General features: G+C 41.7%; 2 protein-coding genes across 3 annotated transcripts; both read right to left on the bottom strand.

Annotated features, from left to right (window-relative positions):
- Positions 1-944: 944 nt before the first annotated feature.
- Positions 945-12,726, bottom strand: LOC146986793 (calcium-binding and coiled-coil domain-containing protein 1-like). Of its 2 annotated transcripts, XM_085775614.1 has the most exons (14): positions 12,472-12,726; positions 11,440-11,593; positions 11,250-11,352; positions 9,926-10,131; positions 9,627-9,839; positions 8,686-8,834; positions 7,670-7,739; positions 7,071-7,325; positions 5,218-5,343; positions 4,796-4,900; positions 3,132-3,219; positions 2,850-3,037; positions 2,574-2,641; positions 945-1,545 (listed from the first exon to the last, which is right to left on the bottom strand). In XM_085775614.1, the coding sequence occupies exons 1-14, from the start codon at positions 12,531-12,533 to the stop codon at positions 1,518-1,520; spliced, it is 1,815 nt and encodes a 604-aa protein (XP_085631740.1). In that variant the 5' UTR covers positions 12,534-12,726; the 3' UTR covers positions 945-1,517. The 2 variants fall into 2 exon arrangements, with proteins under 2 accessions (XP_085631740.1, XP_085631741.1); XM_085775615.1 differs by lacking the exons at positions 7,670-7,739; positions 8,686-8,834 and having other exon boundaries at positions 1,074-1,545.
- A 2,285-nt stretch (positions 12,727-15,011) lies between these two features.
- Positions 15,012-18,971, bottom strand: LOC146986794 (single-strand selective monofunctional uracil DNA glycosylase-like). Its single transcript, XM_085777967.1, has 3 exons — positions 18,586-18,971; positions 17,581-17,776; positions 15,012-15,876 (listed from the first exon to the last, which is right to left on the bottom strand). Exons 1-3 carry the CDS (start codon positions 18,846-18,848, stop codon positions 15,346-15,348), a joined length of 990 nt encoding a protein of 329 aa, XP_085634093.1. The 5' UTR covers positions 18,849-18,971; the 3' UTR covers positions 15,012-15,345.
- Between the last annotated feature and the right edge of the window lie 992 nt (positions 18,972-19,963).

Genomic DNA, 19,963 nt, shown 5'->3' on the forward strand with positions numbered 1-19,963 from the left:
GGTTCTGGAAATGTATGCAAATTAATGCATATTTCATTAGATATTGCCTCATTTACACATAAAATTTGACAAAACTTGTAATAATAAAAATATTTGCCTTAATGTGAGTGATAAACTTGGGAAGTTTCATGGTGATATCTGTTAGTTAAGATTTTTTACCTTAAAAAACCCATAGGCGGAGGTGAACATATTTGTCCACTTGAAGGGTCATGGATGTGGTTAAAATTCATTATGGGTCCAAAAAATTGGACTTTCATTCTGAAACTCGGGACATTCAGAGTTTACCCAAAGATAAACCTCCTCGCCAAAAATCAGCCTCCAGTGACCTTTAATTTGACCGTGGGGAGTTGGGAAAGTGTGAGAGGTGGATGGACAAACATCCAGTCCAGGGGTCATCAGAGGGTTCATCTGTGGGAGATCTCATGATATTAGATGAGTTGACGACAGAAACCGGAAACATGTTTATTATCTCTGTGCTTTATATATTTTATTGTTGTTTGTTGTTTTAACTGATGTGTTACTTCATTGTTATTGTTGTTTTTTGTTAAACACAGACTCTGTTGTGTGCAAATAACTCGTCTTCATGTTCAGGGATTCAGGCACCACAGGAGCTCTGTTTCTATTTGACTTGTACCAAAACACGCACACATACACATACACACACACACACTCAGAAACACGATAACGAGGCCGATCTGTTCTTGTTTTTTATATTTTTTATGAAAAATTAATACTTTTTTTGGCTCATTTGTTGCTTATTGTTGCTCAGTTGTTATTTGTTGTTGTCTTTCTTGTATTTTTTATAAAGGCGCTTTTTTTGTTCTGAGATGTTTGATTGTGGTTTACTTTCACACACACTTACACACACAAAGACAATATAAAGCTGTTGTAATGTTCCTTTATAGGAGTCACACCTCATATTAACACAGACAGACTCACCAACGTGTTCTTCTGGTCACATTTTAATAAAGAGAAACTCCAGCACCAGTTCAGGTCAATAAAGGTCAACAAAAAAAAGAGAAAATCATAAATAAATCTACAAGTTTTTTGTTTTTTTTATGTTTGTTTTTTAACCAACTCGACATTTTGCTCAACAAGCTGCAACAGAACATTTCACACGTGTCTGTAACACACACACACACACACACACCCACACCCACACACACACATTTGACATGGTTTCAGGATTCACACTCTCATGCAGATTCAGGTCTGAAGTGTTGAAACGACTTCAACTCAAACTATTAAAGATCAAATAAAGTGATGAGAGATTCCTGGACAGTTTTGTTTCTGCAGATCAGAGTGTGAATGAGACCATGAAGAGGAGACGGGTTCAAGTTCAACAACCAGGAAGAAAAACCATCAAGTTCAGTAATAACAACACAAACAAACGGTCTGCAGCAGCTCAGACGCTACAGTTTCTATAGGAACAGCTACAAAACAACAACAACAGTAGAATGATCTCAACGTGTCGCCATCTTTGTCTTCATGAATGTGCACTACAGCGGTGAACTGTGTCACCACATGGGGGAGTCAGCCAGCTCGCTGCAGAGAGGGGGAGGACGAGAAACATGAAGAAATCCCATTTCTACTTAAAGGGATAGTTCAACTTTTTGGCAAATTGGCCCATTGCCATAATCCCTATAGTCATAGCAGTAGGTTCGTTACCCTTTTTTTTTTTTAATATATATTTTTTGGGCATTTTTGCCTTTATTTGATAGCACAGTATAGATAGACAGGAAAGGGGGAGGCAGAGAGAGGGGGAATGACATGCAGGAAAGGTCTGCCCGACGCGGGATTCGAACCGGGGATGCCTGCGTTGAGGACTGTAGCCTCCACTGCGCCACGCACCCCCCCATTCGTTACCTTTAATTGTCGGTGCAAGCTATTTTTAGCCGTGAGCTGCTCAGAGCTACGCTACAGAGGCTCATGGGATTTCTTGGTTTCCCTCATCAAACTCATCAAATACACAATCCAACAACTCCACAACGCTCTGGTGGACAAGTTGTGACCTGCACATTCACCACACTATGAGATAATAACAGAACGTTACCAGACAGAGTTGTTTTAGAGGGAAATTCATGCAAAACCGCTGATGCGTGTCAGCATGCAGTCTCTGCATTTCTGTAATCCCATTAGCCTCCGTAGCGTAGCTCTGAGCAGCTCGCGGCTCTGCTCCGCCATTCTAAAAATAGCTTGCACCGACAATTAAAGGTAACGAACCTACTGCTATGACTATAGGGATTATGGCAACGGGCCAATTTGCCAAAATGTTGAACTATCCCTTTAAGAAATCCCATTTCTACTCAAGCAGACTTCATTTCTATCGCACTTTTCATCCAATTAAAGAAAATGCAACACAAAGTGCTTTACATAATAAAAACACCCCATCCCACCACAAAATAACTAAAACTGTGGCAGATTAAAGGAATAAAAAAACACAAATATAAGAAAGGAAAAGAAAAAAACAGTATATATATAAACCTAAAAATATAATAATAATAGAAATAGAAGAAGAAATAAATACATAAATAACTCAAATCAGGGTCAAGGTGTGTGTGATGGTTTGTCACCTGAGGATGGGGTTGATGAGTTCTGCTGGGATCAGTTGTTTCCCTTCACAGAGCTTCCTCTTCTCATCCTGAGGGAGGAAACAGAAACAACAAACAACAGTATAAATAAATAATATGTAGTTAGATATAATTAGTATATATGGGTCTATTACTATATTTATATCCTAATTGGCTGAAAATATTCAGATATTGTCGGTCATTTTACAAATCAAAGAAAAGTGTGTTTCTTTTCTATAATTCACATTCTACAGCTTGGAGGCGAGTGTGAGGACGGACCTGAGCGTCGGTCGTGTCTTCTCTGGTCTCGGCAGCGGAGACGTCGTCTCTGTCCGGGCGCTCGCGGTCAGCGGAGAGGAAGAGAGGCGAGGAGACGGCCCTGGAGGAAGGTGGGGGGACCACTTCATCTTCATCATCATCATCATCATCATCCTCAGAGGAGGAGGAGGAGGAGGAGGAGTCAGGAGCTGTTTGAATGGACACACACACACACACACTCTCTCTCTTCAGCATGGTGTTGGTTCCAGATGAGCAGATGTGCTGAGGCTTCATGTCACTCACAGACAGATGTGGGAGTTTCCTCATCAGGTTCAGTCTCTGGGACGAGTCCCAACCTCCGCTGGAGCTCAGAGACGGAGAGCAGCAGCTCCTGGAGGAGAGAGAGAGGAGGTTATCTGTCTGTCTGTCTGTCTGTCTGTCTGTCTGTCTGTCTGTCTGTCTGTCTGTCTGTCTGTCTATCTGTCTATCTGTCTATCTTACAGTTTTCCTCAGTCACTTTGGTGCTTTTCTGACATCACTATTAACATTTGGTTACGTAATAGTGATGTCAGAAAAGCAAAAGCAAAAGCATTCATGTCAATGAAACTGTCAGTGTCGTCAAAATGATGAGTTTATGAACAAGATAGTCAAATGGTTTCGTCATGTTTTCATTATGACAGTTTATTACTGTAAGTATTTTCCAATGCAAAAAAGTCAGGTCTTGGTGACACTACCTGAAAATGCTCAAGACATATTTTCATCTACATCACTCGGTCAGTTGTAGAGATTTAAACAGATTCAATATTCCCAAAGATATTGTCATTCTTGCATTATATCTCTCTCTCAACCTTATGACATTGTTTGCAAACACCATTGCACAATTCTTGTCCCACTGTAGCTTCATGCCTGACACAATGACAGTAGTGCAGTACAGAGTGTTTAGTGCTGAATACTATACATACTGTACCTGTTCTCCCTGAAATGTTTGAATAATTGAATTTACAGCGGTTCTCCCAACATTTAAAATTAGTTTGACAGATTTAGTTCAACAATTTTGTATGTAATGACTCAAGCAATGAAATGAGGACTATTAGTTTTACAGGAAACGACTATTCAGCGTTCATAAGTATAGTTCATTTTGACTGACATGACATAAGCAAATGATAATGTTGTAAAACAGCAGAGAAGTGTATGATCTGCACAAATGACTATAAATGTTGTGGAGGTTGAACTAATAGTTATGAGAAATTTCATTCTGATCTGAGAAAAGCACCAAAGCGACTGAGAAAAACTGCAATGTTTCATATTTCACACTTGTATCAGATGTGGCAGCTGATTGTGCAAGACTGTGAAAAGACCTGAAACATAATATCAGATGTTGATGTTGATATTTTTCTGCTTCTTTCTTAACTATTTATGCAGAAATATGCAGCTGACATGTTGGACATGTTGTTGGACATGTTGTACCGGCATATCATGCCGTGGACAGGGACGGTCTGTGGCGTTTGAACGCACCTCCAAACAAAAAATCACCACGTGGTACTTCTTTTAGATGTTTATTATCCAAGCAAGCAAAAACATAGAAAAAGTTGAGTTCATAATGATAACAAATTCCAAAAGGTAACGAAAAAACCATCCAATCAACTAAATTTGTAACTTTAAGGTTGTAAATCAATAGTTGTGGTCAAAAACTATATGTAACCACAGTCTATCCACCTGTCCGACATTGTTCTGACTTGCCCCGCCCCCCAGCGATGTGCATTCAAGTAATGTGACGCAATAAACTTCTACAAAACTAAATTACCAAGTCAAATTATGTAAACATAACTGATATGTGTGCAACAAATAAAAATTGTGGTTTAAATACTTTAAATGGCCACAACACATGTTGTTGGACATGTTGTGTTGTTGTCCATGTTGTTGTCCATGTTGTGTTGTTGTCCATGTGTCCAGTGTGCAGCTCTTGCCTGTGTCTCCAGCTGCAGCTGGTCTCTCTCCGTCTGGACTCTGCTCAGCTCGGCCTTCAGCTCCTTCAGCTCCTGCAGTTCTCTCTTGGCGTCTCCCAGCAGCACCTGAAGGGGGCAGCAGCAGCAGCTTTACAGCGGGTCCCTGAACGCCTCACCGTGTCTGTCTGACCTGACGTCTTCCTCTCCTCCTGCTGCGCTCAGAGGAAATGTTTACTCACCGTTCCTGGAAGGGTTTTCTATTTGTGCTGCGTGTGAGTAATGAAGGAGCTGCAGCGGCTTCAGTTTCCAAACTGAAACCTGAACCGCTGGTGATGATGATGATGACGGTGATGATGACGATGCAGCGACCCGGCTGCTATATTTAGAGCTGAATGTGTTTGTGCATTAAATAATATAAATGAGGTGTGACTTCATTTACTCACTCGGTTGCACTCTCTCTCTCTCTCCAGCTCCAGCTCCAGTTTCTCCCTCTCCGTCCTCTCCTCCTGCAGCCAGTCCTCCTTCCTCTGCACCTCGCCGCTCAGCTCCTGCAGCTTCTTCATCTCCATCTGCAGGAGAACAGACAGACAGACAGACAGACTTCAGCAGCAGAATTAAAGAGTCAAATTATCATTATCATACTTTTAATTAATTATCATACATTATCATGGGACATACATATTACTGTGAGAGGATAATAACCTAAATTGGAAACATTCTATCTTTGATTAAGAGATGCTCTAAATATCTAACAACACAAACTACTAAACAAGTAATCCAAGCTCTGGTTTTGTCGCATATAGAGCTGCAATTAATCGATGAATTGCACAATTATCTATAATTAAATTAATCATCAACTCTTCTGATAATTGAATAATCATTTTTTAAGAAAAAAATTAAATTAAAATTCTCTGATTACAGCTTCTTAAAGGGATAGTTCAACATTTTGGCAAACTGGCCCATAGCCATAATCGCTATAGTCATAGCAGTAGGTTCGTTACCTTTAATTGTCAGTGCAAGCTATTTTTAGAACGGCGGAGTGGAGCGGCGAGCTGCTCAGAGCTACGCTATGGAGGCTAAGGGAATTTCTTGGTTTCCCTCATCAACCTCATCAAATACACAACCCAACAACTCAAAAACGCTCTGGTGGACAAGTTGTGACCTGCACATTCACCACTCTATGAGATAATAACAGAACGTTACCAGACAGAGTTGTTTCAGAGCTAAATTCATGCAAAACCGCTGATGCACATTGCATTCAGGGACAGTTTTTCAGCAAGCAGTCTCTGTATTTTCCTCGAAAACGGCTCAGTTTCGTAACGTTGTGTTATTATCTCATAGCGTGGTGAATGTGCAGGTCACAACTTGTCCACGAAAGCGTTTTGGAGTTTTGGGATTGTGTATTTGATGAGTTTGATGAGGGAAACCAAGAAATTCCTTTAGCCTCCATAGCATAGCTCTGAGCAGCCTGCTGCTTCGCTCCGCCGTTCTAAAAATAGCTTACACCGACAAATAAAGTTAACGAACCTACTGCTATGACTATAGCGATTATGGCAATGGGCCAATTTGCCAAAATGTTGAACTATCCCTTAATAATATTTCTGGTTTCTTTGTTCCTTAATGACAATAAACTGAGCCTCTCTTTGGTTTGTGAACAAAACAAGACATTTGAGAAATCCTCCTCTCACCATAATCCCTATAGTCACAGCAGTAGGTTCATTACCTTTCATTATCGGTGCATGTTGTTTTTAGAACGGCGGAGCAGAGTCGCGAGCTGCTCAGAGCTACGCTACGGAAGCTCATGGGATTTCTTGGTTTCCCTCATCAAACTCATCAAATACACAATCCAACAACTCCACAACGCTCTGGTGGACAAGTTGTGACCTGCACATTCACCACGCTATGAGATAATAACGTATAACTCTGTAACATTACGACACATGACGCAAATACTCAGAACTACTTGCGCTTTTGAAATCCCTCCGCCCAGCAGCCGTGTCTGGAATGTAGTTGCGGCTGCATTTGCCTCTAAAACAACTCTGTCTCTAATGTTACATGATTATCTCATAGCGTGGTGAATGTGCAGGTCACAACTTGTCCACCAGAGCGTTTTGGAGTTGTTGGATTGTGTATTTGATGAGTTTGATGAAGGAAGAGCTCACGTCTCTGCTCCGCCGTTCTAAAAACAACATGCACCGACAATTAAAGGTAATGAACCTACTCCTGAGACTATAGAGAATTTGACTAAATGTTGAACTATCCCTTAATAAACTGAACTAAACTAAAGACTCGTCACCTCTGCGTTGTGTTTGACGGCCTCTCTCTCCAGCGCCCAGTTGGCCCGCTCCTCCCTGAGCAGCAGGTTCTCCTCCGACAGCTGCAGGCTGAGCTGCGCCGCCTGCAGCCGCGCCTGGTGCAGCTCCGTCTGCGTGTGCGCCTGACGCGTCCCCAGCTCCCGCAGCTCCCGCCGCACGCTCTCCGCCACCAGCTCGCTGGCATCCAGACGCTCCTGAAGGCACCGCACCTCCAGCAGGTCGGCCTCGTTCTCCGCCTGAGGAGAGAGAGAGAGACACACTGCAAAAACTCTAAATCTTTCCAAGAATATTTGTCTTATTTCTTGTCAAAATGTCTAATTTCTACTCAATACTAACCTCTTTCCACTTAAAATAAGACTCATCACCTAAAAATAATCTTATTTTTAGATCATTTTCACTTGTTTCAAACTAATTTTCACTTGAAATAAGTAGAAAAATCTGCCAGTGAAAGCAAATTTTTTGTGCTTGATCTAACCTGAACATCTGAACCTGTCCTGCTACTGCTCCTTCACACGTGTCTGCGTGTCCTCAAACTACCTGTGATACACAACACCAAGAATAGGAAGAAACCAATAATAACCTGCAGAGACTTTCTCTTTTCCTCATCGTGTTTCATTTGACTGGACATTTTCTTCACTCTGTCCTTCAGCCTGTGCAGAGCAGGGAGAGCACACACAGTATAGAGTTAGGATCCAAGGGACCAGATGGATCAAGATCAAGATTAAAGGAGAATTGCCGTTTTTTTTTACAATCTTATTTCTAGCATAAAATACGATCATTTACTCACCCAGATAACTTTGGTGTCATTACACGTCGTTGTGATGAAATTATCTCCAGCCGAGAGCCGCGTATATCCGTATAATGGAGTCTACAGGGCAGCAGAATGCAGCCTCTAAATAACACATTATCTGCAGAGAAACTCCTTCATTTCACCAATATTTAGTTATGATAGGCTAGTGCTATTCCCCTCTGAGTCTGGGGTTAGCTGTTATCAACATCCGTGGTCTGTAGGTTGACCTACTGACATCTGACCTGGATGATGTCATCTCTGAGCGCGGTGCGGCTTGTTGCTACCGCTACTGCTACGGTTCGTTTCTGCGTGTTTCTGACTTGTCAGAACAAAATGAGCAGCTGGATGAAGTTCAGCTTCCACAGGCTTCCTCTCCTCAACCTGGACTCACTAAAGCTCCGGCTAGTTGAGATAAAAATGGACCCAAATGCCAAAGTGGAATGATTATTATCAGAATGAGCCGGGCAGCGCTCAGAGATGACATCATCCAGATCAGAGGTCAGTAGGTCAACCTACAGACCCCGGATGTTGATAACAGCTAACCCCGGACTCAGAGGGGAATAGCACTAGCCTATCATAACTAAATATTGGTGAAATGAAGGAGTTTCTCTGCAGATAATGTGTTATTTAGAGGCTGCATTCTGCTGCCCTGTAGACTCTAATTTCATCAGAACGACTTGTAACAACACCAAAGTTATCTGGGTGAGTAAATGATCGTATTTTATGCTAGAAATAAGGTCCAGATTGTAAAAAACAGCAATTCCCCTTTAAGAACACAACATTACGTTATCGTCTCTCACACTTGCCTGTCCAGCTCCGTGTTTCCCTCTGTCTCCCTGTCAGTCAGGACTTTGACTTCGTCCTCCAGGTCTTTGATTCGCTGCTCGCGCTGAACCTTCTCAGCCATAAGTTTACTCAGCTCACAGGTCAGACTTTCCTCACTATACTTCACATCCTTTCAGTGTCATGGAGAGAAGAAAAACGGGTAATTACGTGGTATTAGGTGATAATGTCAAGAAATAGCCTTAGAAATACCAGTCAATTTCACAGTAATGTCATGTTTTTCATAAAAGCAAAAGATTACACATGCTTTTCATGATTTAAAGTTTTTGGGAAAGGCCATGCAATTGTGGATTTACAATCAATTATTTCTGGGCTACCTCTACGCAATCAATGGTTATTTCATGGCTTCATTTCTCGACATTACTAACAATTAATTTACTGTAATTTATTCTGTGTATTTTTGTTGTACTGTAATCCTGTCTGTAGTTTTGATTAGTATTTTAACCATGGGAAGCATTTTCTGAGTCCTCTCTGAGAAAAGTGCAATATAATTCAATTTTACTTACTTGCTCACCATAAAAGTTACTGTTATAGGCTATTTCTACACATTATGATACGATTAATTGTTATTTCTAGGCTATTTCTATACATTATGATGCAATTAATTGTTATTTCTTGGCTATTTCTATAGGTTATGGCATAATTAATTGTTATTTCTAGGCTATTTCTACACATTATGATGCAATTAATTGTTATTTCTAGTGCTATTTCTATACATTATGACAATTAATTGTTATTTCTAGGCTATTTCTACACATTATGGTGCAATTAATTGCTATTTCTAGGTTATTTCTTGACATTATCACATAATTAACATCCTGTAAATTAACGGGTAACTGAAAATTTATTATATGAATTCCCCCAATTGTGACTTTTAGCTCTGCACACAGCAACTCGTTCATACCTGGTGTTTTCCTTCCATCTTCTTCAACATGTCACACTTGTGTCGCAGGTTTACTTTCAGCTCTGAGATTTCCTCCGTCATCGCTCGTCTCTCACTCTCCCACTCCGACTTTTCTTTCCTGCTCTTCTCTTTCTCTCTCTCCGTCTCCTCCTGCGCTTCGACCACGGCCCGCTGCAGCTCCACCTGTTTCTTCAAGCTTTCCTCCAGTCGACTCTGGAGAAGATAAAAACAGTGAGGTTTGTACAAATATGAATATGATTAAACATCTGGATCAGTTGTTTTTTCCTCGCGCTCTGCACCTGCAGCAGCTGAGCTCTGGGGACGACCAGGAGCAGCTCCTCCTCCTCTCCGTCCTCCTCGTCTCGCTCCTCCTTCAGGGTCTCCAGCTCCTCCAGAGGTTTGGGAGCGCAGAAGGTGAAAGGCCGACTGCGGGCGCTCACCTGTCCCATCTTATCCACGTACACAAACTGGTACTCCACGGCGCTGGGACGGGGCAGGTAGCAGGCTGCCACCAGGAGGAGACAGAGTTTTAAATCTGGTGTCTGTGCAGGAGTTGGTTTACTAACTTCTCAAAATGAGTTTTTCAGACTCAGACTCTGAGCTAGAAATCTCCACTTCAGCAGCACTTACAGGCACCAAACCTTCCACTTTGATCCCTTTCTATATTCTGAAGGTTTTTACCGAGGGGGTTGTTGATATATCATTCACAGCCTGATTTATACAACAGTTTATTCCTAAAAACATGGAGAAATTTGAATTTTTTTTTAGGGGCTGGTGACAGTATTTTCTCATTTACAGAGTGATAAAATGAACTTCTGACTCTAATATGTCAACAAATAACTGTTTCTGGGAAAGTATGCAAATTAGCGCATATTGCCTCATTTACATATTTTAAAGAGATAGTTCCACATTTTGGCAAATTGGTCCATTGCCATAATCCCTATAGTCATAGCAGTAGGTTCGTTACCTTTAATTGTCGGTGCAAGCTATTTTTAGAACGGCGGAGCAGAGCCGTGAGCTGCTCAGAGCTACGCTACGGAGGCTCATGGGATTTCTTGGTTTCCCTCATCAAACTCATCAAATACACAATCCAACAACTCCACAACGCTCTGGTGGACAAGTTGTGACCTGCACATTCACCACGCTATGAGTTAATAACAGAACATTACCAGACAGAGTTGTTTTAGAGGTAAATACAGAGACTGCTTGATGAAAAACTGCCCCTGAAGGCAACGTGCATCAGCGGTTTTGCATGAATTTCCCTCTAAAACAACTCTGTCTGGTAACGTTGTGTTATTATCTCATAGCGTGGTGAATGTGCAGGTCACAACTTGTCCACCAGAGCGTTGTGGAGTTGTTGGATTGTGTATTTGATGAGTTTGATGAGGGAAACCAAGAAATCCCATGAGCCTCCGTAGCGTAGCTCTGAGCAGCCCACGGCTCTGCTCCGCCGTTCTAAAAATAGCTTGCACCGACAATTAAAGGTAACGAACCTACTGCTATGACTATAGGGATTATGGCAATGGACCAATTTGCCAAAATATTGTACTATCCTTTTAATGTAAGTGATAAACTTGGGAAGTTTCATGGTGATACTCTTTTACTCCATAACCTCATTCTCACCGTGAAAGAGTGCACAGCCGTTCACACTGGTTCCCTCGGTGTAGCCCTCAGGAACCAGAGCCCATGTGTAAGTGTGATACTGCTTCATCGAGCTCCAGCCCATCTGTGGCGGGACAGACCATAACCAATCAGCACTGAGACACAGAGTTTATTCTCCTGTTCTGGAGGGTTGGTGGTTGTATGATTGTACCTCAAAGATCCCGATCCAGTCACTGCTGCTCCACTGGTGCTCGGCGGTCAGGCTGTAGTGACACTCCACTCTGGTCTGGGGGAAGTACAGTTGCCCCACATTTCGAAACACCACCGTGCCGGACTGTTTGTCCATGGGTGCGAGGAAAAACGAGCTGTTTAGGAAGAAAGGATGCGGTGAGAGTGGCTCCGGTTTCAGTCTGCAGCAGAAGAACAGCTGGTGAAAGCTGAGAGCGGAGAGTCAGGCCAGAAATGCAGCGTGGTCACAACAGCGGTCGCCTATGGCCTGGTTATATGTTTATCAACAACAAGCTCATATGGCACTGAGCGCTGAGCTCATGCTGTGCAATCTGTGGCGTCCGGAGGAAGATTTATAGCTGTGGGATCAACTTTTTAAACCGTTTCCAACAATAAAAATGATCAATAATCCATCTGCATCACAATTTATATCAAAAAGCATACAGAAATACAGGTTTTAGTTGCAGTTTTACATCTGTTTTTAACAGCTTCACTTCATATTACAACACTTTTTTTAACCTGCTTCCACGAATAACACAAATAAAATGTCATATTTCAAATAAATGTACATTTAAGTCATAATTTCTTCTTAAATATTTGCCCCTAATTAAAAAAAATCATCTTATATCTTCTTTATTTCTTATTTACAAGTTAACATGTGAACCTCCTGTTATTGATCTAGCTAATAACTATATGTTTTGACGGTAACACTTTATAATAACTACACACTATTAAGCATTAGTTAAGCATTAATAAATACTGAATTCTTTATTTATAACGCATGAATACTCATTAGTATGTAGTTTATAAATACAGTTGTGCTACTCAATGATGAGTAAAACATTTTAACTGTGTTTATGAACGACATACTAATGAGTATTCATGTGTTATAAATAACAGATTCAGTATTTAATGCTAAACTAATGCTTAATAATGTGTACTTTTTATAAAGTGTTACCGTTTTGATTAATAAGCAAACAGGCAAGCTGTGTGATGATCATGTTTTGATTCTTACCTTGTTCTGCTGAGAATCGTCTCTGTTCTCTGTTCTGCTGCTTCATGAAGCCTGAGCTGCATCAGTCTGAAGAGGAATCCTGTCAGGTGCAAGAGTTTCACAACTTTCTGCTGAAGCACGTGTAGCCGGCCGGCGGCGATGCTGCAGACGGAGCATCATGGGAGTTGTGGTTCATTAGTGCACGACTCCTCACGAGGCGAAGCAACGGCGTGGACTTCAACTCCCATCATTGGTTCACACACACAGAGATCTGATCTGGAGCTTCTCACTCAGCTCAGTTCTGAGTAGAAACAGAGGAGGAGGAGGAGGAGGAGGAGGGAGGACACTGAGCTCTGAGCTGCTTCATAACAAATTAAATGAGCTCAATGTCCTGAAATCAGAGCCTCAAACTGCAGCAACACATAAACACTTCGTCTTATTGAACGTGTGACACACTTTCTGCAGGTTTCTGCATCTTAAAGAAACAGAAGTGATGAATTATCTTCAGTATTTCTGTAGCAGCTGCTGTTGTTGTCAGATTAGATACAATATTATGATCTACAGTATGTGTGTTTTATTTTTTCATTTAAACCATAGATTTGATGTTCAAAAATCCTCTTCATGTCCAGTGTGTCTGTGAGTTCAATAATAATAATAATACATTTCATTTCAAAGGCACCTATCTGTCACCTTACAATGAATAAAAAAAAGTGCAAGTGTGTCACTGTCACAAACTGTAAATGTTTGCTGTGCCCCACAGACATGCTGTAGTTAGAGCCTCTGTTAATGAAAACAACTCTTTAAAAAAAGATTGCGTAAGAAGCTGGTTTCTGTTGTGGACACTTGGTGGTGGTGTCGCTTTAGGCAGCAGAGCCGTGAGCAGGAAATCGATGCTGGAAGAAGAAAAACAAAACAACAACCTTGAAAGTTTGACATTAATTTTGTTCAGATCTCATTTAAATCCAGAATAAACCTCAGAGCTGCAGACTGTAGAGGATTAACAAGAGATTTTCTTTTCTTTTTTTCAGAAAACAGAGATATTATTGATCAGATTAACAATTTTCAGTTTTATATTCAAGTGTCTCAATAATAACAGCATTCATTCTTTTTTTTTCTCTCAACTGTGACTTGTTTTCATCAACATTACATCATAAACACTTAGCATGCTAATGATTAGCATGATTCATCAACATGATGAGTGTGTAAACAACACAACAAGTCTTTGGTGGAGTAACAGCAGAAGAAAGGTAGTTATCTGATATTGGATTATTTGAAGTTTATTTAAAAACAGGAAACTCTTTGTTTCAAGACTCTGGGGAGAAACCCCTGGAAAAAAATACATTAAAAAAAATCAAAACAAATGATAATTAAAATAATCTATTTAAAAAAATAAAAGAACAAGAGGTCTGCAGTAATCCAGCATGAACAATGTTTAACAGCTTTTCTTTCTTCTTTTTTTATACAAAATATTATTTGTAATGTTTAAAGGGATAGTTCAACATTTAGTCAGACCTCCTCTCACCATAATCCCTATAGTCATAGCAGTAGGTTCATTATTACCTTTAATTATCGGTGCATGTTGTTTTGAGATCAGCGGGGCAGAGACGTGAGCTGCTCAGTGAACACAATGGAGGTGAATGGTACAGGTCCCCTGTCCCTCATCAAACTCATCAAATACACAATCCAACAACTCCACAACGCTCTGGTGGACAAGTTGTGACCTGAACATTCATTCATTTTTTTACAGAGGGTTTTTTCTGTACCAATCAAATGTCTGCTGTCTGTTGTAGCATCAACTAAAATAGTGATTTTATATGAGAATGAGGAGAGAAATTAAACAGCTTATAGTAGAAAATAGACGTAATAATAGAAAAGACAAAAAAAAGGGACACAACGTATACTTTTTGTGTAACAAAGATTTACAGTTCAGTGCTGTTTTATCAAGCTCGTGCTTCACATATGAAGCTTATACAGTAGTTAGATTAGTGTAAAATACTCGTCCTGAGTAGGGCTGTTCGATTTTGCCCTAAAATAAAATCTCAATTTTCTTCTCTGAAAAATCGATTTCCGATTACGATTTTTGTGTGCCGTTTGTGTCTTTTTAAATGGACCTAATGGACCGTGAGAGCTGTAACTGTGTAGTGGAAAAGGTCCGTTGGTCTTTTTGGCAACGAACTCCTCGCTGGTCTTAGCAAAATGCCAACATGCTTGTTTACAGTGTGTGGGGAGAGCAGTGGGAGAGCGTGATGGGGAGGAAGGAGGCAGCAGTCATTACCATAATTCAGCGCAGCCCAGATTCATGAACGGGGGCTTACACCCCGTCCTGACATACAGCGATGCGACAGCGACGCGAGCGAGGAAAAGTGATTAGAATGCGTACTTTTCAATCAGCCTGTCCTGACATGCCGTGAGCGACATCACGCCGTCGCTCAACCCTGAAATTATCGCTCACGTTGTCTCTATCTGAACGACATTTCGGGGCAGTGTCCCGCCCCTAAACACTTCTTATTGGTTGATAAGCTAGTTATCAGAGAGAGGAGAATATGAGAGGAAAAAACACTCAAAGATGTGAAAAACGGCAACCAGGAAATGCCAGGAATCTCAGAATAACGCCGCAAGTTTGTATACGTCCCTCGATAATTTGATTGGTTTGGATTCTGGTGTTACCGTAATTACCCTAGTTAGAGTAAAAAATCGATTTTTACGATTTCAAAAAATTGATTTTTACAATTCCAAATAATCTCGATTATGATTTCAAATCGATTAATCGAACAGCCCTAGTCCTGAGCGGGAAAGTGTCTGAAAATAAAGCCAGAGAAACAGCAGAGGAGTCCAGCTGCTGAACAGATGTGTACCAGCTGTTGTTGTTGTTGTTGTTGTTGTTGTTTTCCTCTCTCATGTGTTGCTAAGCAGCGACAGGACTCCCAGCTCCTCCAGCTTGGCCCTAGCAACCTCCTCCCAGCCTCTGTTGGCCAGCGGGTTCCTGGGCGACGGGTGCATGACGCCCTCAACCCGCACGTCCACGCCGGCGGCGGAGAGAGCCCGCCGCGCCCGCTGCTCCGCCACGCGCCCGACCCCGATCACCATGGAGACGCCCAGCGCCTCGACGGCCTGGCACAGGGCGATGTCGCACAGGGCGAGCAGGGCGTCGCGCTCGGCCGCCTTCAGCTCGGGAGGCGTCAGGTTCTTCCCGCTGGCGCTCATGAAGATCAGCGGGCAGAGGTTGTGCACGAAGCAGTGACGGAAAAACCGCGACGGCTCCACGCACAACTTCCTGAAGAAGCCCCAGAACCGCGCGCCGCTCACCTCGCTCTGGGTGCACGAGAGTCCCGTGATGCGGCGCTTCGGGTGCTCGTCCCGAGGGCGGCCGACCTCGCCGCTGATCTGCAGCCAGTTCACCACCGACTTCACCTCGCCGAAGGGAACCTGAGCAGAGGAGACAGGGAGAAGACACACACGTCACCTCACTGCAGACTAGACGACATGACAAACTGTGTGTGTGTGTGTATGTGTGTGTGTGTTAGAGCTGCAGCTTAATCGATTAATCACAAAATAATCGATTATTAAATTAATCGTCAACTATTTTGATAATCGTATAATCGGTTTGAGTCGTTTTTTATGAAAAAAAAAGTCCAAATTCTCTGATTCTAGCTTCTAAAATGTGAATATTTCTGGTTTCTTTGTTCCTTCATGACAATAAACTGTGAATAATTCAGATTATTTATTGCTGTAAAAATATCTGATGCTGCTTTAATGTCGTTCTTTACTACATTTACTCTAACGCCAAACAGCAATGTTAAAAATGACAGAATTCGCTCTTTGGTTTGTCGACAAAACAAGACATTTGAGGACGTGGTCTTGTGGTTTGGGAAACACTGATTGATATCTTTCTACATTTTTTAATATTGACCAGACAACTAACTGATTCATTGTTTAAATAATCGACAGATTAATCGAGCCACACCTGATCATGCAAGGTGCTGAGAGACAATGCAAAATCCGTGCAAGGTTCATGCATGCATACACATTGTTGCCTGCACTCTCAAAAGCAGGGCATTTGTTACTCAGTTAGTCTCTTAAAAAATGTATTTTAGTTCCTCTTAACGCATTCAATCTATGGAATTATCTTAAAATCTTGTGAAATAGGAATTTGGAATTTTAAAATGTTTTATCATATTTTGTATCATGTATGACTTAACTTTTCTTGATTGACGATATACAGTAGGGTACACCTTTCTCAAATGTATTGCACTTTTGGTCTTTTTAGATGTGGAAACTGTTTCTGTGTTGTCTGTTGTCTATTTGTGTCATTCTATGTAATGTAGGTTTTCCCTTGTATAGTAGTTTGTGCTGTGTGTTTTCTGTGTATTTTTTATATGTTATATGTTGGGACTGCAGATGGAAATTAGCTGTGAGCCAAATATGGTGCAACCATCTCTTCATGATTCATGTCATGGCACAACTGTCGCTTAAAGCAGGAGTAAGCAGAATGTTTGTGTTAATGTAAGTCTTAAATAGTTATAACTTCCGACAGCAATCACTTACATAGAGTGTTTGGTCTGAAACACGGGTCTCTCAGTCACTCTGCTCTGCTGTAAGGCCGAGGAGAAGACTTTCCTTGTATCCTACAACCTTTATCCAATGAGGAGAGAGAACAGCATAAAGGGGCGGTCCTCTCTGTGTGTGCAGCCAAGGGATGCGCATGAATGTGGTGACGTAGGGACGTGGGCGGGGACTGCTAACTCCATCTGCTGACAGGAAGTTAGCCTAAACGACCGGATCACTTACTTCTGCTTTAATGTCATTGCACACAGTCCCTTAATAAACTAATACACTAAACTAAACACACATACTGGTTTATGTGGTTTTATGAAGGTTTTTTCTGTTGTTGATTTGTTTTGCCTTCTTATTTTATAAGTGTAAGAGTGTCTTATGTATGTTTTCTGAGTTAGGATGATGATTTATACCTATTGTAGAGATGTAATGTAAGTTTCTGTTGACTTATTCATGTGGTGATTATAAAGGTGGGGATCCCCACAAATAACCTAAAGGAGGAGGGTCATTCTGTACTGATCACACTGACAGGAACCTGAACCTGAACGTGAACGCACCACTCCCTCCCTGACTCACCCCGGTCTGGGCCATGCCGAAGGGTCCGGGGTTCATGCCCAGGAACAGGATGCTCTGCCCGGCCTGACAGAACCGCTCCACGTAGCAGCGGTGCGGCTCCCAGGCGTAGTCCAGCGGGCTGTAGATGAACCGGACTGGGTCGCTGAAGCTCAGCCGCTGCAGGTGGGCGTTCAGCTCCAGCTCCACCTGCAGAAACCTGGACGTAGTGATGGAGAAACCGAAGCTTTCTGAACCACTGAATCAATATGAAGCAATTGTGTTGAAATGGTTCTGTGTTTCGAACTAGCATTTGATACAATTAAACATGGCGACATCTGCTGGTCAACCTTTAAGTCAACATAGCATTTGCACGAAACAATAAAGGGGCAAGGTGTCATCTTTGTATAATAGCTTGTATTCTGAGTATTTCATTACTTTTATGTTATGTGTAGGGACTACAGATGGAAATTAGCTGGGAGCTAAATCTGGTGCAACCATCTTTTCTTTTCTTTTTTTAAATGATTAATGTAATTGCACATTGTCCTATATTAAACGAATAAACTAAACTAAACTAAACTAAACTCATGTGGTGTATGTAACAATTAAGGTTCTATGTGTGCATCTCGAGATTTTGGACTGTTCTGTTACACTTGGGTTATAACGTGATTGTGTCTTCATAACATGCTGTATGTAGGCTAATAAAGATATGCAACATTGATAGAAATACAAAAATGATATTTACAAAATACAAAAATGTAGAAGAAAATTGGGAAATGCTTGTGCTACTACTAGGGACAGTTATGACAATGCTGGTGAGAGTAGGCTACTAATCTTTCCTATACGCCCACTCTCTGGTTGTTAATCAATGAAACTACCACAACAACGCACGCAAAATATCCCTAACATCTTTTTACAGTCTATGATCCCTAATGAAGCTTCATTTGGAAAGTCACATCTTGTCGCGATAACTCCTGATTTGAAAGATCGATACTGTCGAACCGTCTGCTTCGAGCATAACATCCCTACCTGGACGACGGCGACGACGGCAAAGGTGTCAGGTCCACCAGCCCCGGTACCGGTTCGAATCCCTGCTGCACGGCGGCGGCTCCAGCAGCAGCAGCAGCAGCAGCAGCAGCAGCAGCAGCAGCAGCAGCAGCACCACCAGACCGAGCGGCTTCCTGCTTCTCTCCATCCCCGCTGCAGAGCTCCAAACCCGGACTGCTGTCCTGCAACATGTCGGCCCCACCGAGGCCGCTGGCTGCAAACAACTTCCTGTTACAAACTGGCATGAACGTTAAAATAAACTTTACCGTCTTTGTTCTCAGAGTTCACAGGTTTTATGGACCAGGAGGTTTTTGATAAAAAGGAAGAAAAAAAAATTCCTCCATTCACAGCTGTTGTTGTTGCTGCTTCTTCTACGGTGTTTTCTTCCTGCGCGTTCAAAGCGGCTGCTGCCACCTACAGGCAGACTGCTGATAATAATAATAAGACTTTATTAAGGACACAATCAGAGGTCCATAGGGACTAAAAATACATAAAAGACAGACAATAAAGTTAATATAAAACAAACATCGATCACAGACATAGCCATCAATATCAACCAGATACGGTCCCAGAGGGACAGACATCAGCCCTCACATACAGACTGGAGCGCCAGTGGCTCCACAGTCTTGAGGAGAACCTTAATGAGCTCTTCTCACCATCACACAGAAACAAAATGATATCATTTCTAGAGGCTAATAGCCTGCACATAAATTTATACATAAGATTGCGTATTACAGCAGAGCAGTTTGGCACTCCAACATTAACAAACATCTCACTGGCACTGCACCATCGGGGTAGCTTTAAAAGCATCCTCATGCCATCGTTGTAGGCCACATTTAGTCTCTGCATGTTTTTTTTACTGTAAACGCTCCACAAGTGTGCAGTATACAGAGGAGTACAGTATGCTCTAAATAACGCTACCTTGACATTACTAGTACACATACTGAACTTCCGTGCAAGCATGTTGGCCTGCAAGTAAAGCCTCCGACACTGTCTGTTTATGTCTCTATCATCAGACATATCGTTTACAATATGATGACCAAGATATTTCACTTCATTACATTCTTTAAGAACAGAACCAGATAAAAAGAATTCAGGGAAAACTAATTTCCTATCACCTTTACCTCTGACAATCATAATGTTGCTCTTAGTTGCATTGTATTTGATGTCAAAGTCGAGGCCATATTGTGAACATATTTTCAATAACTGTTGTAAGCCAGCACTATATGGGCAAAAAATTACTAAATCGTCAGCATACATAAGATGATTAATTAACATAGAGCCAACCATACACCCTGTATTACATACATTCAGTTGCTGTGTGACAAGTCATCCATATATACATTGAAAGGAACGGGGA

The sequence above is a fragment of the Trachurus japonicus genome, chromosome 5, assembly GCF_045865225.1.
Source record: "Trachurus japonicus isolate A0001 chromosome 5, Traja_1.0".
NCBI classification, from domain to species: domain Eukaryota; kingdom Metazoa; phylum Chordata; class Actinopteri; order Carangiformes; family Carangidae; genus Trachurus; species Trachurus japonicus.

What these genes read in the sequence shown, in the direction of transcription:
- LOC146986793 (XM_085775614.1), bottom strand. Translation starts at nt 12,533, where the DNA reads ATGCAGCTCAGGCTTCATGAAGCAGCAGAACAGAGAACAGAGACGATT. An exon ending in AGCTGCAGCTGGAGACACAG is followed by an intron (nt 3,220 to 4,795) that starts GCAAGAGCTGCA and finishes TCTCTCCTCCAG; the next exon opens with GAGCTGCTGCTCTCCGTCTC. An exon ending in AAGACACGACCGACGCTCAG is followed by an intron (nt 2,642 to 2,849) that starts GTCCGTCCTCAC and finishes TTCCTCCCTCAG; the next exon opens with GATGAGAAGAGGAAGCTCTG.
- LOC146986794 (XM_085777967.1), bottom strand. Translation starts at nt 18,848, where the DNA reads ATGCCAGTTTGTAACAGGAAGTTGTTTGCAGCCAGCGGCCTCGGTGGG. An exon ending in CCGTCGTCGCCGTCGTCCAG is followed by an intron (nt 17,777 to 18,585) that starts GTAGGGATGTTA and finishes CACTACGTCCAG; the next exon opens with GTTTCTGCAGGTGGAGCTGG. An exon ending in TCGGCATGGCCCAGACCGGG is followed by an intron (nt 15,877 to 17,580) that starts GTGAGTCAGGGA and finishes TCCTCTGCTCAG; the next exon opens with GTTCCCTTCGGCGAGGTGAA.